The sequence below is a fragment of the Archocentrus centrarchus genome, chromosome 24, assembly GCF_007364275.1.
Source record: "Archocentrus centrarchus isolate MPI-CPG fArcCen1 chromosome 24, fArcCen1, whole genome shotgun sequence".
NCBI lineage: Eukaryota > Metazoa > Chordata > Actinopteri > Cichliformes > Cichlidae > Archocentrus > Archocentrus centrarchus.
In genome coordinates this window covers 12,868,963-12,891,693 of record NC_044369.1, presented here as the reverse complement: position 1 = coordinate 12,891,693, position 22,731 = coordinate 12,868,963, and the positions used below count along the sequence as shown (strand labels likewise).

At 39.8% G+C, this 22,731-nt stretch overlaps 2 protein-coding genes across 3 annotated transcripts in view; one reads left to right on the top strand and one right to left on the bottom strand.

The window, feature by feature from the left end:
* LOC115774746 (beta/gamma crystallin domain-containing protein 1-like) overlaps positions 1 to 13,158 on the top strand; it is a 28,478-nt gene extending 15,320 nt beyond the window's left edge. For both annotated transcript variants that reach the window (XM_030722142.1, XM_030722141.1), the window contains 13 exons: positions 760 to 795; positions 1,310 to 1,470; positions 1,652 to 1,772; positions 3,135 to 3,280; positions 4,514 to 4,640; positions 7,455 to 7,484; positions 7,616 to 7,728; positions 8,244 to 8,376; positions 9,372 to 9,511; positions 10,745 to 10,868; positions 11,089 to 11,247; positions 11,533 to 11,695; positions 12,258 to 13,158. In XM_030722142.1, coding sequence (XP_030578002.1) covers positions 760 to 795; positions 1,310 to 1,470; positions 1,652 to 1,772; positions 3,135 to 3,280; positions 4,514 to 4,640; positions 7,455 to 7,484; positions 7,616 to 7,728; positions 8,244 to 8,376; positions 9,372 to 9,511; positions 10,745 to 10,868; positions 11,089 to 11,247; positions 11,533 to 11,695; positions 12,258 to 12,346 — 1,542 coding nt within the window. In that variant the 3' untranslated portion in view covers positions 12,347 to 13,158. The remainder of the gene's footprint in view (positions 1 to 759; positions 796 to 1,309; positions 1,471 to 1,651; positions 1,773 to 3,134; positions 3,281 to 4,513; positions 4,641 to 7,454; positions 7,485 to 7,615; positions 7,729 to 8,243; positions 8,377 to 9,371; positions 9,512 to 10,744; positions 10,869 to 11,088; positions 11,248 to 11,532; positions 11,696 to 12,257) is intronic.
* Positions 13,159 to 13,188: 30 nt separating this feature from the next.
* LOC115774241 (reticulon-4-interacting protein 1 homolog, mitochondrial-like) lies at positions 13,189 to 21,980 on the bottom strand. Its single transcript, XM_030721409.1, has 9 exons — positions 21,375 to 21,980; positions 21,138 to 21,289; positions 18,965 to 19,033; positions 18,374 to 18,498; positions 17,880 to 17,928; positions 17,625 to 17,761; positions 16,883 to 17,066; positions 15,104 to 15,199; positions 13,189 to 14,027 (listed from the first exon to the last, which is right to left on the bottom strand). The coding sequence occupies exons 1-9, from the start codon at positions 21,670 to 21,672 to the stop codon at positions 13,833 to 13,835; spliced, it is 1,305 nt and encodes a 434-aa protein (XP_030577269.1). The 5' UTR covers positions 21,673 to 21,980; the 3' UTR covers positions 13,189 to 13,832.
* Positions 21,981 to 22,731: the final 751 nt, after the last annotated feature.

Here is a 22,731-nt window from a genome sequence, read left to right as displayed (position 1 = left end):
GCTTTTTCGTAAAAAAAAATTTGGTACATTTAAGAACCCGAGAGGCTATATATTTAGTGATGCTCATGATCCTCAGATCCTCAGAATTCTTTTTCTTTTTTTTTAATCCTGGACAGTGAGAATAGTGCAGGTAATTAATTATTTGGAGAATTAATTACCTGCGAGCCAGTGAGCATTATGTGTTGTGCCTCCTGCAAGCTCTATTTAGTCAGCACCCTCACCTAAATAAAATGGATGAGCATCTTCTGTGTGAAAGGGCCACTGGATTGATGTGATATTTGTTACAACCTGTGCACGCTTTCAGATGAGTTAATGAGACTGATTTTTCATTAATTGCAATCATTAGGTCAAATACTTAATTTGTGCAAAAGCCTTGTTTAAAAATAAATGCAACTGCAATTGTGCAAAAGAGCTGACGTTCCCATAAGCCACCGCTCTGTGCTGTGTTCACTGGTAATGCCCAGAGGCTGGCATCCTCGTTACCACCTTTTCCATATTGCGGTCACTCTCTGTCCAAAAGGCAGTCAGTGTAAAAATTAGCAGGGTTCATTATTATTCCCCACAAAGACCAAAGCTCAGACCAGCCAGTACATTCTGTGTATTGTGGTTATTTTTTTTAACTCTTCCACAAGGTCAACGGAATTATCATCATTTTGGAGAAAATTAGTTGAACTGTGTGTGTAATTGCTGGCAGGTGTTCTATTGTGTGCACATAATTACAGAAGAGCTTTGTTGGTGATGATGATGTCTCTGTTCCAGGGTGGTTTCAAAGTGGAGAATCCCAATGAAGTCAAGGTAGGCACAGTTCTTTTTCATTTGACCTCACAAAGAGGGAAAAAGAGAAACAATTTAACAATTTAATGTTAATTCTGGAAATGATAAAATAGCTAAATGATGAATTGTAATATCTGTGTTGAGTATGTAGGAAAAACATGTCTGTAAACGGTCTACAGGCATTGCACAATTGCCCAAATGTTTTGTAGTTGTGGGCTTATTTCATTTAAGGCCACAAAAAGGAAAGGAAAGGAAAGGAAGTTACAATACACAAACCACAGTGTATTTTAAGAGCATGAACAATGTGAGAATGAGATAAACAGATTATTTTTAGGTTGAATATGCCATTCTGTCATTCAACAACTGTATAAGGTGAAAACCACCAAAAAGCACACAGTCTTAATATTGTGTCCTTAAAATATGCGTTTGAATTCATCATTTATGGTTATGTGGAAATATATGTATAGAGTTTTTTTAGGAAATAAAACACAACTTGTGCGTCAAGTGAATATAAGCTGTCTGTTCTTTGATACAGGCCGTTGTTTATGAGAAGCCGGGCTTTGAAGGCTCCTGTATGGAAATCGATGGTGAAATTTTCAGCTTTTGTGAGAGTGAAGAAGACACGGGTGCCGATGGTACAAACCTTGACACAACGAAACTGAACTCTGTGGGCTCTTTAAAGATCACTGGAGGATTGTGAGTCTACTTTTGCATCTCGCTTCGCGTGTACAGGATGAAGTTCTATAGCAGTTTTACTTTGGAGCAAAGTTTGTTCTGGATTAAGTTTGCTGGCAGATAGTGATTCTGACATATATAATTCAGTCAGGATCCACAAAGGCAGTGATGTCTCTGCACTTTTTTTTTTTTCTTCCATCAGCTGGGTGGGCTACAGCGAGCCTGGGTTTGAGGGTCAGCAGCACATCCTGGAGGAAGGAGAGTACCTGGACTGCAGTGAGTGGGGTGGCTCGGAGCTTCTGTCGTTGCGACCAGTACTGTCTGTGAGTACAGTAGTAACTGTGAGACGATACTTCAATTTTGCATAACCACTCTGAGTTGATGAAGATCAGGATTTAGATTGAGGCTGATTGACGGAAAAATGAAAATGCCACGCTTTTCTAGTCTTAAAGACCATTCAAAGTGCTTTATGCTACAACTTGCATTCCCTCATTCTGACGCAGCTTAATTCTATCACACGTCAGTGAATTCACCAGGGGCGATTCTGGGTGCGGTACCTTCTTCTTCTTTAGATTGCACCAAATGTAAAAAGCATTCAAAACTTTGGAGACCGTAACCTTCTGCATAAACACTGACTATAAACAGTGTGCAGCATTAGCAATCAGGGAGACATATTCATTAAATACTGGAGAAAATGCTCATTTTCTAAGTCTTTGTTGGGGAATTGGTTCAAATAAAAGAAAGCTAAAACAAGGTTTTGTTTTAAGAAGCTGCTGTAAAGAATTAAATTACATAGTACCCCCAGTGGGCACTGCTGACTTTTGGATGCACAAAACAAACCAAAAAAATCTGCAGAAATATATACAAAATAACAACTCGAAGGCATAAACAGTTTTTTCAATGGTCAAAATTCTATAAAGATAGGAACATCTTGCACATAATGTATTGATCTTACCCCAAAGCTGTTTTAGCTCAAGGGCACTTTTATTATGGTGCTTTTTGTCTAAAAACTGTTTATCAGGCAGACCCACTAGGAAAACATTGTCTTTTTTCACCTTCAATTATGTATTTTCTTTGTGGCCTTTCTCTGTTCTGAGACCTCACCGCCCTTCCATGTGTATAGATGGAAGGCTGGACACAGTGACAACAGCAGTAAGCCCTCTCATACAGAACAGAGCAGGCATCAGTGACAACAGATAAGATAGTATTTTAGGCCAATAGAAGCATGAAAAAGAAGGAGCTCAGGTGGAGGCGGGTTGCAAAGCAGCTGCAGTTGTGCAGAAGTATGTTAAAGCAATCTAAATAGTACCAGTATACCTTGTATGAGATTTGACACACACACACACACATATATATGTGTGTACCGTATATATATACATGTATATTAATTATATAAGGGTATCAGCTGATATGCCAGGATTGTAGCTAAGCTTGCTTTCGTGTCATACCTGAACTAATACTATTTTTGTTTTTTGAACATTGTTTGTAGAAACTTAAAAGTCTTTGTGTAATCATGTTCTCTACTCGTTATGACTAGGAAAATGTAATTGATTTGACAGTTTAAAAACTGCCTACAGTAAATGTGTGATTGGCTTTTTTCTAAAGCCTCATATCCATTATGCTGATATTTGAGGCAGGAGTGTTTCTCTTCAGATTTTCACACGATGATTTTATTCTTGCCACAGGATTTCATGTCTCCACACCTCAAAATGTTCAGCGACAAAGATTTTGGCAAGCTGGGAATGAACATTGACCTGACAGTGCCTGTTATTAACATGGATGATACAGGCTATAGCATGAAGACGCAGTCTATTGATGTCATCGGTGGTGTGTAAGTGAGATACTTATCCCTGTGTCCTTTACTGTTTTGTGATCATTAATGGTTAAAAAAAAAAAAGGTTTAGGGTATTTTACAGCACAACTTCTTTTTTTGGCTGTTAGAATGAGGTTAAATACTTTGTCATTCCTAAACCATCTTTTACTACAAGACTTACAGAGTAAAGCATAGGTATGTTTTCTAACAAATGTTGCTTGATTACCTACCTGACAGAGAACAACTTATAGTAACCTACATGCTTTTAGATGCTTTCTTTCCCGCCAACCTAATGATTAGTAGAGGCTACAGTTCCTGTGAAGTCTTGTTTGGTTTATTACCCTTCATTGCTGCTCAGGTGTGCAGCGGCAAGACTGCCACACCTTTGCTGACAGGTCAAGACAGATTACCTTGTTCACTAATGGTTAGTCTGCCACACCTATGTTCCCGTCAGAATAAACTGACCTTAGAGCAGACAGCCTTAGACTGTTTGCAGAGGGAAATAACTGAAATTTTTGGAGAGTGAGGAGGAGGCAGACCCAGCTATTTAAACTTTGTTGACAAGGAACTGTTTGTATTTGGAAATTCTTTATTTCCTTGAGGGTTTTTTTTTTAATCATCATCTTTTTTCTTTCTTTTTTTTTTTTAAATCACATGCTGGGAGCCGTTGCTATGTTCCATCACTGCTTGCCTTTCTACCTCTTTATGGTATGATCAGCTGCAAAAATGCAGAAGTAAACAAACCAGAAGCAAACAAGAATAATGAAGTGCAGGGCATGCTATGCTGATTACTTCTACCCAAGGGAGAGGAAGAAAATGGTTAATAATGTGGAGTGGAACATTACGTCCTTCTTTATGAGAAAGGACTCTCATGACATTGAAAGGTTATTCTTGCTGTGCTGTGCTGCTGGTCTGTTATTAGGCTGCACAGCCTTGCCCATGCCCTGCTGCTGATTTGCTTTCAGTTTGCTTTGCTGGGAGAGAACTGTCAGGACACACACACACACAGTTCCACAGACACTCATGACATGCCACATTTTTCAGCAGCATAACTGCTGAGATGCTATCATGTGGGAGGGTATTGGATTTTGAGCACAAGTAGTTGCTGAACGAGCACAACTGTGACCAAATTCTTGTGGGTTTTTCTCTTTGTTGGCAGCTGGGGCGCATCAAACACTCTGTGTCTTTACCAATTAAAATGAGAAAAAAAAAAGTCAAAATTAAAGGGCGCTTCTCTGTTTTTATTCTCAGCTGGGTTGTGTTTGAAGAGCCAGGCTTTTGTGGTGAGTCCTACGTCCTGGAGAAAGGCCTGTATGGAAGCCCAGAGGACTGGGGGGCACTGCAGCACAGAGTTGGCTCAACAATGCCCATCCTGTTGGTAAGAGTGGTGACTCATAGGGTGGAACCATTGTCTTATTATTAGACAGATGGTCCAGTAACTGTAATACTTTACATTTAATCAGCTGGCAGTGTGTTTGCTTGACCTGCACAATTAGTTTCAATGAGCTTTGCATGATGAGTAATTGTGCAACTGACAGTGAATTTTCATTTCCTCTCGTGGTACTAGTGTGACTCACCAAGCGGTTTCATTGCTTGTTACAGATCACAACACTTGTTAATAATTCACAATTTAAGATGGAATTCTTAGAAATGGAAGTGGAATCTCAGGGATAACAGGCAAACTTTTACACGGTAGATCGTCTTTGGGAGCACGAGGCAGAGCTAAAATGTGAATAAAATTATCTACCCAGTGTGAGAGGGGAAAATACTGGTCATTAGACTGAAAGCAAAAACATCTTAGATCACAAAAGTGACTCATCATGAAGCTGCTTTGGTTACAAACTGGATGATGACAAAGAGACATGCAACGCACAAGTTTCAGTAAAATGCAGTAAATGGAGTCCCAATTAGAGTGGGGCCAGTCATTAAAATTAATAATTTGACTTCAGCTATAAAATAAAGATGGTCTGTCCTGTTTTATGAGAGCTTTATGTGTTTAAAAAAAAAAAAAAAAAAAACTACTCAAAAGCTGGCCTTACAGGAAGCTAGTGTAGCAGTTAAACATGTAGGCAGTGGCTGGCAAATAACCAGGGCCTGTCCCCAGTGAGTGTGGCAGAGTGGCAAACTGAACTGATGGTGTGCAACTGAAATTCAAGATTCAGCACCTTTATTGTCATTGTGCAAGCACAACAAAATTGCTGTTATGGCAACCTCACATGAAATATTAAAATATTGGACTTACAGTGTTATAAAATGGCAGTTAACAAGGATGCAAGTGCACCTGCAGCAGGGCAGCATTGCACAGAAAGTATTTTATACACACACAATACATAATTTGAGTATAAAAATACTGCATGTTAGGACTTTACATAAGATTGAGTTCAACAGTGTCAGAGCTTTCGGGAAGAAGCCGTGTTTGATTGTGTTTGTGCATGCATGGATAGCTCTGAAGTGCCTGACCGAAGGTAGGAGGTTGAACAAATTGTGTCCACAGTGTGCCGTGTCTGTGTGGATTTGCTTGGGAGAGATCTATAGACGCTCTAAAGATGACAGCTCTGTGCCAGCAACATTTTGCACTCTTTCTGCAACACACTGGAAGGTCATTATGTCGGCTTTGTTGCAGCTGCCTTACCAAGCTGTCACGCAGTTTGTGAGGATGTTCACAATATGCGTCTGTCAGAATTGACAGACGGCCTTTGGTGGAGGCTGGCTCTCCTTAGCGCTGTTATGCCTTACAACTGCTGAGGTGGAAAAGTCCTCAGTGATGATGACCCCCAGTAACTTGAAGGTGGGGGACAAATAGCTTGTGAACCTCCAACATTTATGCAGCCTCACTGTCTTCAGTCATAAGCCCAGCGACTGTTGTATCATCTTCAGGCTTAACAATGGCATTTAAGTTGTGGATGGGTTGGCAGCCATGAGTAAAAATTACATAAAAGGGTTCACTACACAGCCTTGGGGGACTCTGTTGCTCAAAGTGAGGATGGAGCATGTGTGCTTCCCCTGGCTGACAGTCTGAGTGCAGCTGATGAGAAAACCAGTATCAGGTGGCATATGCAGTAGGGTCAGTGCATGGAGTTTGTCCACCAGCTTGTTCAGAGTGACGGTGATAAATGTTGAGCTGTAGTCAACAGAGAGGTGTCGTATTTGTCAAGGTGATAAAGGGCTGTATTGAGTACTACACAGATGGCATCATCATTGCCCAGTAGGCAGTAGTATTGTAGATCAGCTGAGGGATTCTTTGATGTGTGTATCAGTTGTTCAAAGCCTTTTTAGATAAAAGTGGTTAGATCGACTGGCCAGTGCTTGTTCTGGTGAGTTACAGTAGATTTCTTTTGGGAACAGGCATACAGGGAGTGTGGAGAGGGAGAGACTGAACATGTGTGTCAATACTTCTACCAGTCTGACAGGAAAGGCCCTGGAGTACTTGCTTTTTTTCTTGTGGTGATGCTGCGGCGTGTTCGCTGCACCTTGTGAGTGACATCCAGTATCCTATGGGTTTGTGACTGGTTGGTGTTTGATTTGATTATTATTTGTCAAACTGTGCAGAGAATTGGTCGAGTTTCTCTGTTAGAGTTGTTGGCTGCTCTGTGCTGCCTGTTATGAAGGCAGGACAAGCGAGCCAGGCTGTTGGTGGCAGAGTGAGTGAGGAGCTGAGGGAGGCTGATGAGGATGCACATGGAAACAAAGAGTTGCTTCAAAGTGTCGGATAACATGAGTAATAAACTGGATCGGACGTAGGAGTAGTGTTAGAACCTCACAGGGGAATGAATGATCCAGCGAGTCAAAAGTATGCTGCAGGAGCTTGATTAGTGGATGAGGTGTGTTGATTAAAGGGGCAGGAAGTGAGTGTAATGCCCAGACAGATACACAGAGAAACTATATAACGATAAAAACAGGGAACTGGCAATGAGAAAGGAGGGAAAGAAAAACAGGAAAACAAAAGGAATGGGGAGAGGGCATACCAGACAGATCTCAGCTACAGTTTTAATAGACTGTCATTAACAGTCATTTTGGAAAAGTCTGTTCGCAGATCCCTTCCAAAGTGCGATACATATACTCCCCATCCCCCCCATACACACACATACAATACCACCCACATTGTTGCATCTCTCCTTTCCCATCAGTGCGACTCTTTTGTGATTCAGTGCATGTGACTCGGTCTCAATAAGCTTTTTTTCCCCCATTTCAGGATGATTTTGAGAACACATCCAAGTTTAAGGTAAGCATTTAAAAAGGAAGAAAAAAAAGCACATCTAATCTTGCATTGTTATTGCCATTATTATCTGATGAGAAGCGTGAGGAGCTCAGAGTGGATGACTCAGTCTTGTTTTCTTGCTGTGTGTGCCTCAGGTGCAGCTTTTCTCTGATCCAGGCTTTAAGGGCTCTGTTCTCACTCTCGAGGACAGTGTGGCCTCCCTGCAGGATGGTTTCTCTGTGGCCTCTTGCAAGGTTCTTGCTGGCAGGTGAGTAATACTGTACTCCATGTAGGGATGGTGTCACTGTGGTGCTGTAAGCTGAATCGTTGGTACTAAAAAACATATTAAAATAGACTCGCAAAAGCAGATTTTAGGAATATATGTCCCAAAGTGACCTGCTACAATTGTGGCTGGAGTCCACTTGAACCCTAACCCACTGTTACACTTTCCAAAAATGCCATTTGGCAGAAGTTAGAGGAAGACTACATGCATTACTTCATTACATATTATATAATACCATCATCCATATTAATAAACTATTTTGCTTAGCCCCGTTAATAAGTAAGAACTCGGTAGCTCAGTAAGAACTCTACTTCACCCTCAAGCTTGAATAATAATTATTGGAGAATAATAAAATTGAAAACCATCTTTGTGCAGGCATTTTACATGATGATCATCCATATTATTCAATCCAGAACATGAGCCCATTTTTGGTTTTGTGTTTTGTGTGTGTGTGTGTATTAATATACTTGTGTATTTGCATTTATGCATATGACTTGCAGCTGGCTGGCTTTTGAGGGCCAAGACTTCACTCGCAAGATGTATGTGTTAGAAGTGGGGAGCTACCCAGATCTGAGATCAATGGGCTGTGTCAGTGCAAGCTCCTCCATCCTGTCACTACAGACTGTTGGCTTTGTAAGTCTGTAATTTAATTCTTTTAACAAATTAACACTCACTCCCTTTTGACAAATTGCCAGCCGAAACTAAAACATGTTATTTTTGATCATTAAACCCTGGGATGCAGATATTATTATGTGTTCTAGGATTAAATGTGTTGTTGGACTGCAAGGCTGTTTAAGGAGATTAAGTATTAAATGTGCTCTCAACAGTATTTAAGTCTTGCAAAGCTACAAGAACCCATTTGTAATTGACAGCTGAAGACTCCACAGATGAATAGCCATTCCTATTATCCTGTGTCTGTCTGAAGGGCGCATGAGTAATTGGTGCAGTGAAATGCCTGTAAGCACAGGACTGTACAGTCACAGAAAAGTTGGAGACCACTCGGATGTCCTTGCGGAGCATTGCATTCACCCTTTAATGATGAAATATATGTAATTTGGACCCAAGCAGATATGGGAATTATAAAGCTCTGTCAGGTGGCGCAGTTCAAATTAAGTTTATGTTTTTCCAATTATCTCAAAAGCAGTAAAATTCTGTCATCATTTTAATCTTTAAATTAATCTGGATCTTTTCTAAATCTCCATCTTTTTCTTTTTTTTTTTTTTATTGTCTGAAAAACTAAAATGTTTTTGACATCTTGTCAGAAACTAATGGATGACTCATCCCCAAACTGAAATACAACTATATAAGTGATTATATTGAAAAAAATAGTTGTTAATGATGGTGAAGGAGAAAGAAAATCTCACATTTCAGCTTATTTATTTATTTCCTATCATCTAAACAGAAACCACATGCAGTATTAAATTAGTTGCTACTGTTGACCCATGACATTAGTGTCCATTTAGAAGGCAACCTGTCTCTTACAGTAAACAGGGACTAAACCAGGGAGCACAATGATGTGAGTGTGGTCTGTTTCCAGGGTAACTTCAAAATAACCTTAATGTTATCCTGTATAACCTGCAGCTTTCAGCATTTGTTAATGCACTTGTCCTTTCTATCTTTCTTGGCAGGAGTTCTCACTTCCATCCATCACTCTCTTTGAGCGATGCAGTCTGCGAGGGAAGAGGGTGGTTCTAACAGATGGATCGGTCAACCTTCAGCTGGCTGGAGGCTGTGCCAGAGTCCAGTCTGTGCTGGTGGAAGGAGGCCTGTGAGTACTTTTCAAATGCTGTATGGAAACTCACTCTATGGGAATGTAAATCAGCCAGCCAGCTGCCACTAAAGCCGCCCTGTAGCTTGTGCTTTGAAGGTTCGTCAGCTGGAGACTAAGCCAACCCTACTGGCAAAACATTTTTTTTAATGCCAAGCAACACATGACACAATAAAATTCTTTACTTTTCACTCACGTCCAACAGTGGCCTGTTGTTTCTCAGCAGCTCCACATCTAAATCCCTGTTGTTTTTATTTCAAATTCAAATGCTATTATCAGCTAAGTCGACATCTCAAAACATTTCCAGAACTTTCTGGTATTTCCATTGTCCTCTTTGTATGGCAAACCACACCCATGCATTTCGCTACTGCTATAAGAATAAATTACAGAGTTAGAACATTAAAAAGAAGAAAAGCCTTAGCAGAAAAAGCACTGTTCTTACACTCAAAGATGAAGTATTTTGAGAGAACTAGCGGCTACCTTAATATTTGCAAGAACAGGTGAAGAATTCATTTGGCCCTAACATACAGACTCAGGCACGACATTTTGTAGATTCAGAAATACTGAACGCAGTGCAGGGTCAGCACATCTTATACTGCAGAATGGCAGTACTGGCAGATGGATCGATGATGGAAACCTGCTGCTGATGTGCAAGATTTAGACTGTAGGTGTGAGCCAACACTGAGGAAATAAAGGGCTCACAGTGAGGCAGAGCTGCCTCTGGATTGGCACATTCCTGCTGCAGAAGAGACGATCCATTAAGCCGCGAGTGAAAGGCAGCATCTAACCTCAAAGCAAAATTGGACTGTTGTGAAACTCAGCGGTGTCATTATCTTTTGCTAAGCTTTGCATGGAAGCCAGGATTCAGAAATACAACTACTTTTTAAAATAGAACGCTGTGTTTAATTTGTACCATCAGGACAATGTAAATTTTAATGTGGAATTAAAAAAAACAAAAAAACAGGGATGAAAAACACTGTTTATGTCTGCTGTCTCTGTGTTCTCTTGAGTATCCTATAATATCCTGCCCAAATGTTTCTTCCTTCACATGAAGGAAGAGGATATTGAAAGAAATGAAAACAATGGCAGGCTTTTTCACGCCAAATTTCACTGATTGTGACAGACGGTCAGTCCCCAGACAGCAATAACAGCTTGATAAGGAAGTGTTGTTTTCATTGTAGCTGTTGAGTATATGAGACTTGACTGTGTTTTTGTCTTGTCTTAAACAATCAGGTGGGTATTATATGAGGGAATCAACTATCGGGGTGCTCAGATTTTGCTAAAACCTGGTGAGGTGCTCGACTGGCGGAAATTCAGCAGTTGGCAGAAAATTGGATCGCTCCGTCCCCTTATACAGGTATACAACAATGCTATGTAATGATTATCCGATTCGTACAGTACAATGCTATTAATGTTCATAGTTGTACTTTTAAATACTGCACATGTGCACATAAGCAAGGCCCATTTTGATCCAATGATTGTTGTAACAGTCGAGTTGATTGAAATCCCCTTGTTAAAGCTGTGAACCCTGTTTTTCACTGAGACGGCCCGACTCTCTGTATGTGCTTTCTGAACAGAAACAAGTGCACTTCCATTTAAGGAACAGACAGACGGGGCTAATGATGTCGGTGACCGGTGAATTCGATGATGTCAAACTTCTGCGGATACAAGAAACAGAAGAAACTGGTGGTTTGGAGCAAATTTGGTTCTATCAGAAGGGACATCTACACTGCAAGGTAACAGTACCATCATTGTACAACTAATCAATAAAAAAGGTCGATGTGGTGGGCAGCTCGTAGATCATCCTAAGGTCAAATCTCAGACCAGAATCAAAACCAGGGTAAAGAGTTTTTAAAGAAGAGTGAACACAGGTCATATAGAGGTGTTTTCTGCGCTATATTTGATTATATACTCTATAATCATGTGATCAATATCTATTACGCCTTCGCCATTCTACCTTTTTCAGTGAAGGTAGCAACTGGTAATTTGTATACCTCTAATTGACTCCTCTCTGTTTGCAGGGATTGGAGGAGTACTGCCTAAGTCCCAGTGGTAGTGTGACAATGGCAGGAAGCCGTGTGGGTCTCACCCCAGCGCCAGATGACCAAATCCACCTCTGGAGTATCACCCCTGAGGGCTTTATTCGCTATACCCCCACCGCCGATCTAGTCCTTGAAGTCAAAGGTAAGTTTCTTACAACACCAACTGTGACATAGTTCACATAGATGATTTACATATAAAAGCCTTGTTAGTTTTTACTGCAAGCACCATCTGGGACAAGCTTGCCACAGGGGATTCAAATGTTGCATAACATTTCAGTTCCGGGTTGATTTTCATACACTAAATGTTCCAAGTTTCATGGTTAAGTCTTATGAAATGTGTCAAATTCAAACACACTGATAACCACAGATAACAGAATGATCAAGTATTCCATGTTCCCACACTCATTTAAGAGGTAGTAAAGAGTGCAACTTCTGTGCATAACGCAGTAAAAAGTTCATGAAACCTGTGGTTAAACAGCACTAAAGAAAAACGGGATTTATGAAAAGTCACTTTGTTTGCACCATTGTCAACTAGTGACCCCTTGTGGACTGAATAATAGTGTACAAGCATCAAGATTCTTTCCCTATAATAGGAGTACTGCACAACATACCATACAGTAGGTTTCATCATTGTGATATTTTAAATGAAATATGACAAAATATGTATAAAATATCTACTAAATGAAAACGTTGGTCTCTTTCAGGTGGTCAGCTTTATGATAAGAACCAAGTGATTCTGAACACATTTGATCAAAGTAAACTACAACAAATGTGGGATGTGGAGATTATATGAAAACGCGAGTAACACAGTGACCACAGACGAGGTACGCCGTTGGAGGTGCTCAACAATTAGCTGCAGGGAAACCATGAAAAAACCCAGTGAAGAGGTCAACTTTGGAGAGAAATTAATATTTTTATAAGAATATATTAGTACCCAATGAACGTGCAAACAGTTCGTTCTGGACTGAACATGTTATTCTTACAAGATTTGTCAGTTTGGGGTCAATTTGAAAAGTCCTGTTTTTGAAATAAAAAACATTAAATTGATCACAAATGCTGTAAATGGCAATTAGCGATTAATGGAAATCCATCACAAATAGTTTCATATTTTTAAAGAAAAAAAAAAAACATACAGGTGTGTTTTGTTTTTCCAGCAACAATCATTCAAGATTGAATGATGTTATGATGTTTATATTGAAAGGATAACTGATTGCATGAGCACAGTTTTTAAAAAACTGTTGCGTTGATTCAAAAAGTAATAAGTTTGACTAGTTTTAGTCTTTGGAACATTTTGGCTATTTTGACAGTAAAAATCAGCCTTTTAGCATGCCAATATGTCAATACTCCATTAAAAATCATTGATGTGAATTATGAATTATGATTCCGCTTTCCGTTGTTATTTACATCTTATCTGGTCAATTCAATGTTTTATCGGATCAAAACAAAGAAAAGATCTAGGTGACCCCAAACCTTTGAGCTGTGTAACAAATCTGTTTCTACCTTATTTTAATTAACTTAAAACAGTGTTAAAACTTTTTTAGATCTTTTTTTTTTTTTTTTTTTAATAAAATAGCCTGTTATTCAGTACATATTGCCTTTTTTTTCCCCAGCTGCATGCAACACAATGAAACAGCATGTATTTTATTTTTGTTTAATCAAAATTATACAACACAGAACTGTTTTGTTTTCGATATAATAAAACTATTTTTTGTCAATGAACGTTTTGTCAAACACATTTCACAGTTCAGCAGAATGACCTGCACATAAATGAAACATTCCAGATTAATAGTTTTTGTTGTTCCCGGGAAGGTTAGACTGACACGTGTCTTTCAGATTACTTAGCTTTACATGATGTCCACATAATTTCCGATACAAGTTAATGATGGTAAACTCATACAGAAATGCAAAAGAAAGCAAAGGGTTTCTCCCATGTTTGTAACAGAAAAGCTTCTTCACACAACTGTGCGTTGTACCAGTCAACAAATTACCTCTGTAACCATGGTAACCGTGACCAGCTGTATGTTTACATGAATGACATTTATCAGCGAGTAGGTGGTAATAATAGTAATTTCACCACGATGAACACAGCATGACTCAAGCGCCTTGCGAAAACTTCCAAGTGCACTACAGAAGGAGCTTTAACAAGAACTACAACTTCTGGTATGTTCTCATTACAAGCGCAGGTCACGCTTGTAGTCTGCCGCACAGCAGGCTACGGAACCCTTGTACAGGTGAGAAGGACCATAAGAGTAACTCTCTCGGCACCTGCTTTCCCCTACTTAGCTTTGCTTGGCTGTTTCTTGCACTGGCTCTGCAGTCTCTGTGCTGCTGTCCTGCACCAACTCTTCAGCCTGTCTGTCGTCCTCTTCAGCCACCCTGACTACAGTCTTCCCTCTGGCGTGGCCCTTCTCCAGCTTCTGAAAAGCCTGAGGCACCTGAGTAAATGAGAACTGGGCCTCCACAACAGGCAGGATCTGCGACAGAGCAGCAGAAATGTGAACTAATTAAAAGATCAGATTTATACGTTCAGACAGGAGTTAAAGTCCACCCATCTGTTTTCTTTGACTTAGTTTTGGCATTTGGTTAGCAGCAGAATTAGTAATGACAGTTTGACAATTAAGTCAATTACATATAATGTGACAACTTATGTCAATTGTGCACGAGGTAAGTGCCATGCATTAAGGGCGGTAAACCAGGCAAAATGAGTAACTGTCCAAACTTAATAGCACTGAAACCATTTACACTGTAAATTCTTAGTGAACAACCTTTTTGCAAGTCACAAAGCACTGCAAATTATAGTGATCCCATAATCAAACCCATTATCAAACTGGTTTAGTCTAGCAAATAACCACAAGCTCCTGATGCTACAACATCTCTGCTTTCATAGCTGCAAAGTGAAAACGTGAGGGAGGGGTTTAGAATGTGATGAGGCTGGACAATCCTGCGCTAGTCCCACAACACAAGCAGCCAGGCTTGTTATTCTGGTCAGCATCTCTTGTCTTTAACAATGAATGGGGAGGACGGTCGCGTCACTGGAAACCATCCACACTTCTGACTGCAATGGGACAGAGGGCAGAGAGAGCGTGCGTGTATGTTTTGTGAGGGGGGGGGCACCGGAGGCCATGTGTGTCCATAGATTCCCACCACTGGCCTGAGTGTGCTGCTTGCTGTAAGCCCCAGCACAAAAGGACAGAGGTCCCACACGCTTTTGCGAATGGCTGCTCAGCACTGTTTAAAAATCCATTCACCGTCTGATGGCGCCTGACTCAATCGCCCAGCAGCCAACCGTGCACAGCACCAACCAACAAACCAGAATAGCAGGAATGCGATTTTTCACTTCTTAACAAAGCCATATGGGAGCCTCAAATACAAGCTTGTAGGGAATCCATGGTATGTTCAATATTCAATGGGTTGTATGATCTCCATCCCTGCATAAATTCAACTCTCTGGCTGTGGCGGATTTGCAAATTAGACATCTCCCTAATTCTGTCAGTACAAACGGTCCTGAAAGGCAGGTGTGCATGGTATGAATAATAAAACCATACAGTACCTTCCCTGCATCTACCAGCTTGCTGACTTCATCTAGGGCAGGTCCATCTGGTGCATAAAATCCCCACCTATAGAAGACTCCACTTGATAAAAAGTTCTAAGAAGAAAGCAAATGGGAGACAATCATTAGAAGTCAGGCTTGTCTGCATCTCGTTCACATGAAAAAGCACACAGAGTGGTTGGGTATCTGTTATAAAAAAAGACAAGTTATGAAAAATTAAGACGTGAATCAGAACAGCAAAAAAGGAACTGAGCTGAATAAAACACACACGACAGTTATAAAGACTTAATTAGCACCATAAACTGAAGAGGAAGTAACCACATTTTGTATGAAAGAAAAACTTATCACTAATATCCTGATAAGCTATCAATAAGCTGTTACTGAAGTTTCAAAGCCAACATATTCAACGTTTTACGTTTAAATTATCATCCAATATAAACTTAGATTTTTACAGATTTTCAAAGCGTCATTATGACCAATTGAATTAAAAAAAGAAATGAAGCTGGAGATGAGCAGAAAGAGAAATACAGAGTTATTACCGGTGTTACTGTTCACATTTAATAATGGAATTATCATTTGTGAAACTTGTTCTGAAAAGATAATACATATCCTGAAAACTTGTATTTTGTTTCCCACACAAACAAACTGGAACTCTGACCATTTAATATCACATGAATCTGAGCTGCATTCCTTTTAGAGATGCGTGATTCTGAGCCCACATACTTTGCTTGATGGCCTAGTAGCTTAATAGGGCACCTAAATGGAACAGAGAAGCCACTAATGGTTTGGCTAATCTTTTTTTTTGCTATATGTGAAAAAGACCTGGACTGCTTTCCATGAAAAAGGTCTGTAAAAGGTGCCCCAAGTGCAAATGCCTAAAAAGATAACTGTGTAAACAAGGCTGAAAATCTGACGCAATAATCCATTAAAAAAACATAACACTGCTGGATATTTAATAATATTTTGCTATTATGTATCACTGCTCTGCCACATCTATTAGGCTTTGGTAAAACTACCCTGATTTGCTTTCAAAAAAAAAAAAAAGACAGTTCACAATTATTCAGTGCAGCCAAGAAGTTAGACACTAGAGGGCTCAGTTGCTCTGTGATCTCCCAGATAAAAATGGCAAGCTGTCCAGCATTAGGCGCTGCAGCTGAGCCCCACCAAACTGACCAGCTGGCTGCTCCCACGGACAAAGGGGCTCGGAGGCTTGGCAAGAAACGCACAAATACTGGTATTTGTTGGGGGGGGGGGGGGGGGATAGTTGGCCACAATCTGAACAAACACCAAATACTGCTGTTTCAGCAGCAAACACATGCACGCACGCACACACACTGTCTCATCCACACAAACCCAGTTCTAACACTGCCAGCTGTGCTGTCACCAGCGCCTACCCTGCCCACAAGTTCACTCAGTCCCTAGAGCAGCTCCACCCTATCCTTGTCTGTTCACTATCTTCAATGCAACTCAATAACATGAAGCTTACACGCATGCAGGGACTGTGAATCTCAGTCAAGTAATCTCCTGATTCTTCCCTGCCTGTGTCACCTGAACTTCAACTTATAAAAATTAAGTGAATGGAAAAAAAAAATGGCAATGTTTTCTTTGCATTCCACTGAGGATCAAGTATGACATTTCAGTTTGGAAGCACCTGCAGTGCCACAGCCAGACGAACGCCTTAATGAGAAAAACAAAGCTCAGTGCATTTTATGAAAATAAACAACTGCAAAGGAAGGGTTTTTTTGAGGCAAGCGCACATCCTACATTACTGGTGTTTACCTGAATGGCCTTGTTGTGCAGAGCGAAACCAGCATTCAATGTACCGTCCAACAAGCCCATAGAATCGGTGTTAAGGAGCAAAGGTGTTACCAGTGTGACGTATTTTGCACCAGACCAGGGCTTCAGCAAGCTTATCGCCCACTCCTCCGTATCCCCACCCACACCATCCAAAACGATGTCAAACCTAGAGATGCAAACAGAGACAGAGAAACTTGGAAAAATCTTGTTGTAAATACGGTTCAAATACTAAAAAAACAATAATAACTTTTTCAAAACAAATTATCCTATGGTCAGCATGGAATGCACCGTACTGGTGGAGCACCCATTTAAAATCTAAGAAAAGATAACTGCTGTGTCTTCCAGCTGAAGCCAAGGAGTACCAATTTTGTTTTAGGGGCAGGAAAATAACTGAACCATCATCCACTCAGACCTTAAGCCATGGTTTCCATGGAAACTAGAAAGAGAGTCAGTGAACAGGTGTGCCAAGCTGATAGGAATATGTTTACCACATTTGGGTGTTTAAGAGGCGAAGCACACCAAATTTAGCAGTCCTAGATGATTCCTTTTTTAATTAACACCTTCACTGGACTGGCACAGAGTCTGATGATACTTCAGTAGACTCTAGGTTTGGGACCAGTGAGCAACATTGTGTGTGCTTCAATGGTTAAAGAAACAATGCGTCTCTTTGAACAAAGTGCAATGTAAACAGAAATTCACGTTACAAAAACACAACAGCTCTTACTTCTCCATCATTTCTAGCTGTTCAACCACATCTCCTGCTGTGTAGTCCACCACCTCGTCAGCTCCCAGTCCTCTAACAAGGCCTACAGCGTTCTGAGAGCAGGTAACTGTTACGTGGGCACCCCAAGCCTTCAACAGCTGTCAGAATATAAAGGTGGAAAGCAGAAGTATATACACACAGCAAAGGATCTTCTGTTTTTACAGGGTTTAAAAAGCATAAACATACATGCAGCCAAACGAAGACACTCTGCCTTACCTGAATAGCAAATGTTCCAACACCTCCTGATCCTCCAGTGATTAAAACTCTAGGAGTAGAAACCCCAGCGACAAGAAGGTCATTCAATTACTGTGTGACTCATTTACGCGAAGCTACGAAAAGAAGTGGAAGCCTCGGGGGTACAAAGGGATTTGCAGGATTGGAAGCTATTACATTAGAGGAAAAGTGGAAACTCTTAAAATTCAGGTTAGGTTAAATGTTTTGACGTTTGCAGGTTAAATGCAGGATTTTAAAACTCTTTTGTTGCCAATTAAAATGAAATGAAAGTGTTGAAATAAATTTCATGACTGGACCGATTTCTTAACAAGGAAAGAATATTCAATTCTCCAAGGCACAAACTAAAGACATAATTCAATTTTTAATAGCACACAGGAGTTTAACAATTCTTTTTTTTTTTTATGTTTATAAGTATACATGACGACAGGGTGAAAGGAGCTCAACACAAAGATATTCAGGATCAGGCTGATGCTTACCTTTTATTTGAAGAAATGTCTCTGCAAAGACCACCTCCGTTTACAAGTGCAGACAGAGAAGTGTTGGCTACATAGGGAATGGATGCCGCCTCTATGTGGCTCAGTACTTTTGGCTTATGGGAAACCTGAAAAATCAGCCACACAGATAGTGTTAACAATGTCAGAAACGTATTCACTTGTAAACAGTATTTCCCATTTATAAATTTTGAAGCTCCATCTAATCAGCAGAGCTGCTGTGAGCGCAGACAACCAGAGCTGGCTGAATAAATGAAGTTCAATGCAGCAAGAAAACACAGAGCAATTTGTATGTCCCTTTAATTGCTGCCACAGCAGCTACTGCTAACAAACAAACTTAATCCTAATTAAATTTTACAGTGAAGGATTACTAATCAGGGTTCACTTCTTCCAGACTTTTGTTTTATGTATTTTACAGTTTAAATAGGAGTTCTCAATTAACTTCTCCCATTTGTTTGAAAACAAACTGACAGTACATTTACTTTAATGTCAGTCTTTGTGTAGACGACAATGAAATTATTCACAGTTAATTATAAAAATGTGCTGCAATCCAACAGCTGCACAGACTCTACTCACCTCATACTCTGTTAGAGTCACATATTCGGCCAGGCTGCCTTGTTTCCATGGGGGAACTGCAGCCCACACCTGAAGACAAATATGACATTTAACATGCTGAACACAACTTAAATTAACCACCTACTCACAGTCTCTAAAGCTGGTTAATCAGCTATTAGGGTCTCAGACAACTGCTCCTGTCCTTTCTGATCATTAGACATTTCCAAATAAGTTTTTATACTGGTGAAACACAATTACTAGAGTAGTGCATGTGGAAATTTTTACTGGTGTATTGTTCTATAATTTAATTACATTCACTTTAGGCTGAATTTGCATAATTGCATTTCTCTCTGGAAGGAAGACAGTAATGTAGATATGTGGGAGACAGCAGGGTTGAAGGTCTCAAATTATTATGAGTCACACTCACTGGAACACCAGGCAGAAAGCACTTGATCTTTCTTACAAGAAAATGTCTCTTAAATGACTTAACTGTGCAGGTGCATGTAACTGGACTATGCAATATAACCACATTTAACTTCAACAATTTGTGTAACATCAGGAAATTTGTCTCAGTATTTTTAATATGGTATTTATCACTTTAAAAGTTTTGAGTGGGTTAAAATCAGGGTTCCCAGTCTTTGTGACTTCTCAACTCCTTGCAATGAAGAACCTCTCACTATGCCTTAAATATATCTATGAATTATTATTATTGCATTATGCATGTTTCCTACAATTATCTACTCAATCAAAAGACTGGTGGTAATATTGTATTTTCATGTAAGCTTTGCATATATTACAAATTTTAAAAAAGCTCATCCCGTCTGGTTATTTTTCAGTTTGATCGCTGACCACTTCATTAGGTACACTGTTCATTAAGGCAAATATCTAATCAGCCAATCAAATGGCAGCAACTCAATGCACTTAGGCATGTAGACGTGATCAAGACGACCTGCTGAAGTTCAAATCGCACATCAGATAGCGGAACAGAATTGATTTAAGTGACTTTGAATGCAGCATGGTTATTGGTGCCAAACAAGCTGGTCTGAGTATTTCAGAAACTGTTGGGAACAACCGTAATTTTCCCACACAACCATCTCTAGGGTTTACTGACAATGGTCCAAAGAAAGAAAAAATATCCAGTAAGTGACAGTTCTCTCGGAGAAAATGCCTTCTTGATGCCAAAGCTGAGAGGAGAATGGCCAGATGGCTTCACGCTAACCACTCATTATAACCAAGGTATGCAGAAAAGCATCTCTGAATGTGCAACACAATAAACCCAATGAATTCTGCTGCAACATTCAGATGGTAGGGTCAGAATTTAATGTCAACAATATGAAAGTATGGCTAAATCCTGCCTTGTATCAAGGGTTCAGGCTGCTGCTGGTGATGTAATGGTGTGGGAGCTATTGGAACACTTTGGGTCCCTTAGTACCAACAGAGCTTCATTTAAGTGTCACAGCCTCCCTGAGTACTGTTGCTGAGTGTCCATCCCTTTATAACCACAGAGGACCCATCTTTTGATGGCTGCTTCCAGCAGGGTAATGCATCATGTCACAAAGCTCAAATCACTTCAAAGTGGTTTATCGAAACTAACAATGAATTCACTGCATTCAAATGGCCTCCAGTCCCCAGATCTTAATTAAATAAAAGCACCTTTGGGATGTGGTGGGATGGGAGAGTCAAATCATAGGTGTGCAGCTGACGAACCTGCACCAACTGCATAATGCTGTTATGTCAATATGGACCAAAATTTCTGAGGAACTGAATTTATGCCACAAAGAATTAAGGCAGTTCTGAAGGCAAAACGGGGTCCAACCTGGCACTAACAAGTATTAAGTATTTGGTGAGTGTAGTTTCCCAAGCCACTTTTTAAGTGCACTTGTGCAATTTAATGCACTCCAATTCAACAGAATTGGCATTATAGTACGTAGTATAAGAGTATGGTAAGTTTTTGCTAACAATGTGAGAAAACATTTAGGTGCTGTTGATGTTATAACAGACTACATTTAGATGTGGTTCTAATATTTCACAAGAGCATGTCAATAAGGTGCACTAACCATAATATCAATGAAAAGTACAACCTCAAATTAATTAATAGCTGAGGCATTCCTGCTAAAGTATTCTACGAAACATTGTAGTCATACCAACGTCTAGTGCACATTCTAGAGGTTCAGTATGCAAGTGCAGGACCTACCTCATCTCCTGGCGCAAAATGGGTAACCCCAGATCCACAGTCCACTACTACACCAGACATATCACGACCAAGAATGAGAGGAAACTCACTATCATCGTCCATCACAGATAATGGATCCTTTCTTAACTTCAGCAGTTTAGCGCCATAGCCACCTGAAATGGATAACTTACTTAGCTTATTGTTATAAGTCATTAGTTACTTTGTTAGTTCCTAAATTAATTGGTTAGCAGCACTTACCCCTCATTGCTACATCAATAGGGTTGAGACTAGCCGCATGGACTTTAATCATCACCTCACTGGCAGAATTAATCGTGGGGACGGTGATTTCTTCTGTGTACTTCAGAACACCATTAGAGCCATACTGATCTATGACCCAGGCTGACATGCAGCTGTGCAGCCTTGGAGGTGAAGTGCTTATAGTTCTTGTGAGACACACACTGCATCCTGGCCTGGCTAATGTTTTGATGGAGCGTGGTGCTGCCGCATTGAATAAACGCAGGAGCTTGGCTGATGCCATAGCTCTGACAGAAGCCATTTTCGTCGTCTTCCAGCTGACTGCGACTACAAGGTCGGCTTTCTACACATCATGACATTTAGGAGACTTCTCACCAAGCTACGTAGCTACACAGCTAGCATTAGCATGTCGAGGTTATCACCACTCAAAACAATGCATAATAGTGCAAACCGATTTCAGTAAACAAACGACAACACATTCGTGCACTACTGTTATGTAACATAAGGCTGTAGGAGCAACAGCTGTTACAAAAATGAATAGACAACACACATTTCTCCAGCTGGCTACATAACAACATTACCAAACACGCTAACCTCTGAACTCACAGCGGCAGCCAATCAGTTTCCAGTACATACAGATTCTGGCCAATAGTAGAACTGAATAGGCTCTGACGTAATGTGAAAATTATAAACTTATTCCGTTAAAGGTGTTCAAGGAACGTTTTCCATATAATATATTATCATATTTTACTATTTTATTTACATTTCACAAATAAGCATTTTATTTTTTGATTTTTAAAATTTTTGTTGTGGTGTAGTACAATTAGTTTCCCGTCTAATCACGTGTAAAGCATTCCGTATTGAATAAAGTTTGAACAACTGCTTGATAATAATACAACTTATTTCTCTCTTCTTTGTATTCTCTAGCAAAATTCTTTATTCAAATGTGCAAATTCCCAAAAGATACTTTGCAGCTTGGTTTATTTTTAACAGACCTAAAATCTCATATAGTCTACTATTTTTCTAATGATTTGTTAATTTTTCTTAATCCCTATCTACATTTAATAATAGGAAGAAAAAAGAGAAGAAAAATAATTAAGATGTTTAGTACTGTCAAATAATGTAATACAAACAAGGATTTTTAAATATTCTATTTAATTGTTTGGGTTTTTGTTTTTATGATTTACTGTAGAGCAATAAACAAAAGTAAGGGTTAATTTGGGGATTGTCGGTGCCCTAGACAAGATCGCTACAATCTAATGGTACAATTGGTATTCTTATGATGTCTCTGTTCCACTGAATGTGTTTTCATTCGTCCTAAGCTACCCCTTCCCATGTTTTTGGGGTAGTTAGAGAGATC

What these genes read in the sequence shown, in the direction of transcription:
- LOC115774241 (XM_030721409.1), bottom strand. Translation starts at nt 21,672, where the DNA reads ATGGCTTCTGTCAGAGCTATGGCATCAGCCAAGCTCCTGCGTTTATTC. An exon ending in TATTGATGTAGCAATGAGGG is followed by an intron (nt 21,290 to 21,374) that starts GTAAGTGCTGCT and finishes TATCCATTTCAG; the next exon opens with GTGGCTATGGCGCTAAACTG. An exon ending in TTGGAACATTTGCTATTCAG is followed by an intron (nt 17,762 to 17,879) that starts GTAAGGCAGAGT and finishes ATATTCTGACAG; the next exon opens with CTGTTGAAGGCTTGGGGTGC.